The sequence below is a fragment of the Aegilops tauschii genome, chromosome 7, assembly GCF_002575655.3.
Source record: "Aegilops tauschii subsp. strangulata cultivar AL8/78 chromosome 7, Aet v6.0, whole genome shotgun sequence".
NCBI lineage: Eukaryota > Viridiplantae > Streptophyta > Magnoliopsida > Poales > Poaceae > Aegilops > Aegilops tauschii.
In genome coordinates this window covers 629576060-629579397 of record NC_053041.3, presented here as the reverse complement: position 1 = coordinate 629579397, position 3338 = coordinate 629576060, and the positions used below count along the sequence as shown (strand labels likewise).

The following is a 3338-nucleotide window of genomic DNA, read 5'->3' as shown; positions in this document are numbered from 1 at the left end:
GAAGAAGTCATGGTTGCAGAGGAAGGCGAGAGATGAGAATTTGGCGGTGGTCATTGTCTCACTGGCATCCGCCTCGGCCATTGTGGTTGTGCGGGAGTGAGTGGGATAAGGTGGTCGGCGACTTTTTGTAGGTGGCTAGAAGTTTTTTTTAGAAGACGCAATCCCCCTAACAAATACACACACAGTCATCCCTACGAATGCACGCATGCCTTTTTTTAGGTGACTAGCACTTTTTTTAGTAACATATTTTTTTTTAGTAACAGGTGACTAGCACTTGGCTCCTCATTCTGTCTCGTGGCCGGTCAGAAATAGGGCCGTGATGACCCAAAGGCTGAAGCCCACACGGGAGGGCCTCTTCCTAAAAAAATATTTTTTAGTTTGTTTTTGACATCATATTTATTTTTTAGTTCCTAATAAATGTTTTCCATCTTTGATCACCCATTATTTTCCTTCTTTTAGAAGATGGTCATTTCTTTCCAAATACATGGTTTGCATTTATGCTATACGTAGGTATGCAAGGGCACGTATCTCCCTCTATATAAACAACACCAGGAGAACCGAATCGCAGCAACACATTGCATTGCCGCCCCGTAGAACAAGCGAAGAAGAAGAAGAAGAAGAAGAAGAAGAAAAAGAAGAAGAAGAAGAAGAAGACACCGGCGGTCATGGCAGCTATGAAGACGAGCAACACGAGGATCATCTGCTTGGCCGCCCTCGCCGTGACGGCCACCCTCCTCATCTCCTCTGACGCACAACGTTAGTCAAAGTCCTCCTTTTCCATCATTATTTAATATCGCAATTGCACTACACATCGTAGGCAGAGAATTTCGTTTCTTTTTGCGCCAACCTGAAAGCTAATGTTGAAGCAATTTTTCGTACGTGCAGAGACATGCAGCCCGTACCCAAACTGCTTCAGCAACGAGGGAGGATTGGCGTGCGCCCACCTGTGCGCGGTGCTGATCGGGCCTTCCGGCAAGGCCACCTGCCAAGGCCACAGGAATGTGCCTGCCGACAACAAGTGCTGCTGCGCGCCGCCTGCCGGCGGCAGGAAGGAGCGGCTGCGGACGAGCGCGCCTCTTCGGGCCTCGGTTGTTGCGCCTGCTGGTGCCACAAACGAAGCTGCTCCATGATGATACTAGATCTACTTGTACTAGTATTTTTGTTTCTTCTGAACTACTACCCGTTTTGGTAACCGCAAAAAAAAAAACATTTTGGTGGTGACAGTGTCTCTAGCGAGAGAGAATCATATGAGAAGATGTGTGTGTGTGTTTTTTTTTTTTGCGGTTGATATGAGAATATGTGTTGTCTGGTGCTTAAAATATTGTGGTCGTGTTTTGCTTGAACGAATGGTCTAGAAACTATGAAAAATTCAATTTTTTCTTTCATGTTTTGCGCTTGTGTACCTGACCGTATCTTTCATAAAATTGTGAATTTTCGAAATATCGCATCTTTTATGAAAATGTTCTAAAGGCTCCCCATGGGTACTAGATACCACATGAGAGTGGATTTTCTACTCTCGGGTGTACTACACCCAGGTGAAGGAAAAAACAAAAAAAAAATATCAAACGTGATCCAATAATTCTGAAATTTTGAGACATCCACAAATGTTTTGCGTTCTTACAAAATTTCATCTACAAATAACATTCGAGGAGCTCTCACAAAAAAAATCATTTACAAAAAAGTGCACAAAAGATTGACCAGTGATTTTTTCTTTTCTTTTGTTGAGGGCTCGTCGAATGTTATTGTAGATGAAATTTTGGAAAAACGTAAAACATCTGATCATGTGGACATCACATGTCTCTGATACGTCCAAGAATATTATGCAGACATATATTTTAGAAGCGAATTCTAGTACTAGCAGTAAATTATATTTTAACATTGTCCAATACAAAAATAAGACACCAGCTTCTATCTCATGCAGAACCGTTGAAGACTTGTACATGGTCGAGTTAAAATGGGAGTCTTGGTCAGAATATATCTCACAAGTCATTTAATAGTACGTGCTCTCATCCTCCACTAGTGAACCATATAACATCTCTTCGCAGACAATGCCAAAATCGACAATCTCTTCACCTTAAAATTCTCATCAAAGAGGATACTCTCAAACTTATTGTCACGATGGACAACTCCCTTAGATTGGATGTACTCCAACAGTGGCGGAGCTACATAGAAAAAACTGGGCGGGCCAAGCTAATAAAGAGCACAAAAGAAATTGAACCGTATATACCATTTCAGTAGGCATAGTGCATACTTTTGCTCTCATTGACTACAAGATCAGCAGATGTGCACAGACACGTACATATATACTACGAGTACTAAACAACATAAGCCAAATTTGTGGGCGTAAACCTGGATCTCGCCGCAAGAATTCAATACCTTTAAATAGTACATGTTCATTTGGTTGAAGCCCTTCATTTTGGTTTGCTGCTGCTGATGTTCCAATTCAACCAAGGGTAGAGGATGATCTGCTGGTGATGAAGGATCTTCCTCGAGTTCATTCGCATCATATCTTTTCCTTTTAAAAACCAAATCAATTCCTCACTAGCTAGCTTTGTCCATGACAGATGGCACCTAAATTAGAATTTATAAAGATCAGCTGACTGAACAATCTGTCCTACCAATTCTGCTCGTTGCTCTACTCCCCAATTCTGCTCGTTGCTCTGCTTGCTTCCGTTGCCGGCTCGCCACCGCTAGTGCCACCACATCAGATGGGGGATGGATCAGGGATATCCACTCTGTGGAGTTGCCGCTAGCTGCCTAGCTCCGACTGCTTCCCCGGCTGCTGGACCTCCGCTGTCGGCCGGTGCCGTGCCCTAGTACTGGACGAGGCGTAGAGAGAGAATAGGAGACGGATGTGAGACGAGCCTGGCTGTGTTCGGATGTGTGTATGCTTGTCTAACGGACAGGACTATGGCCTGCCAAGTGCCAACCGTGTGTGCTGCATATGTATATAAATTATTTTTGGTGATTTGTTGGGCGGGCCACGGCACGGTTTTGCCCCTGAGTAGCTCCGCCAGTGTACTGTCAGATCCCAGCCCCGGAACGCACGTGATCACAATGGATTGCACGTGGAAACTCTGATTTGTCGCTCGTATCTGAAACTCTCCCTGACGAACACGAGAATACACAGGGGACAGGAGTATTTTGCGACGCCTCAAAGCTTGCGTCTTTTCTGCACTTTCCTCTTATTTCAGGTTCACCTCGACGTAGCGAGCGTGACCGAATCCTACGCTGTCCACGATCCACTAAATCCGCGCCATCCCGCGGAGTTGATCGTGTCCAGATTACAGCAGAAAGGAACGAAACAAACGGATCAGGCCTCTACGTGAACACATCAC

The 3338-nt window shown here is 44.7% G+C and overlaps 1 protein-coding gene across 1 annotated transcript; it reads left to right on the top strand.

Moving 5' to 3' along the window:
- Window positions 1-371: 371 nt before the first annotated feature.
- LOC120969725 (uncharacterized) lies at window positions 372-1440 on the top strand. Its single transcript, XM_040396969.3, has 2 exons — window positions 372-756; window positions 886-1440. Exons 1-2 carry the CDS (start codon window positions 666-668, stop codon window positions 1128-1130), a joined length of 336 nt encoding a protein of 111 aa, XP_040252903.2. The 5' UTR covers window positions 372-665; the 3' UTR covers window positions 1131-1440.
- The last annotated feature ends 1898 nt before the right edge of the window (window positions 1441-3338 follow it).

Bases quoted from the DNA above. Each gene is read 5' to 3' on its own strand.
- LOC120969725 (XM_040396969.3), top strand. From the start codon at position 666: ATGGCAGCTATGAAGACGAGCAACACGAGGATCATCTGCTTGGCCGCC. The intron at 757-885 runs GTTAGTCAAAGT...TCGTACGTGCAG, and splicing joins CATCTCCTCTGACGCACAAC to AGACATGCAGCCCGTACCCA.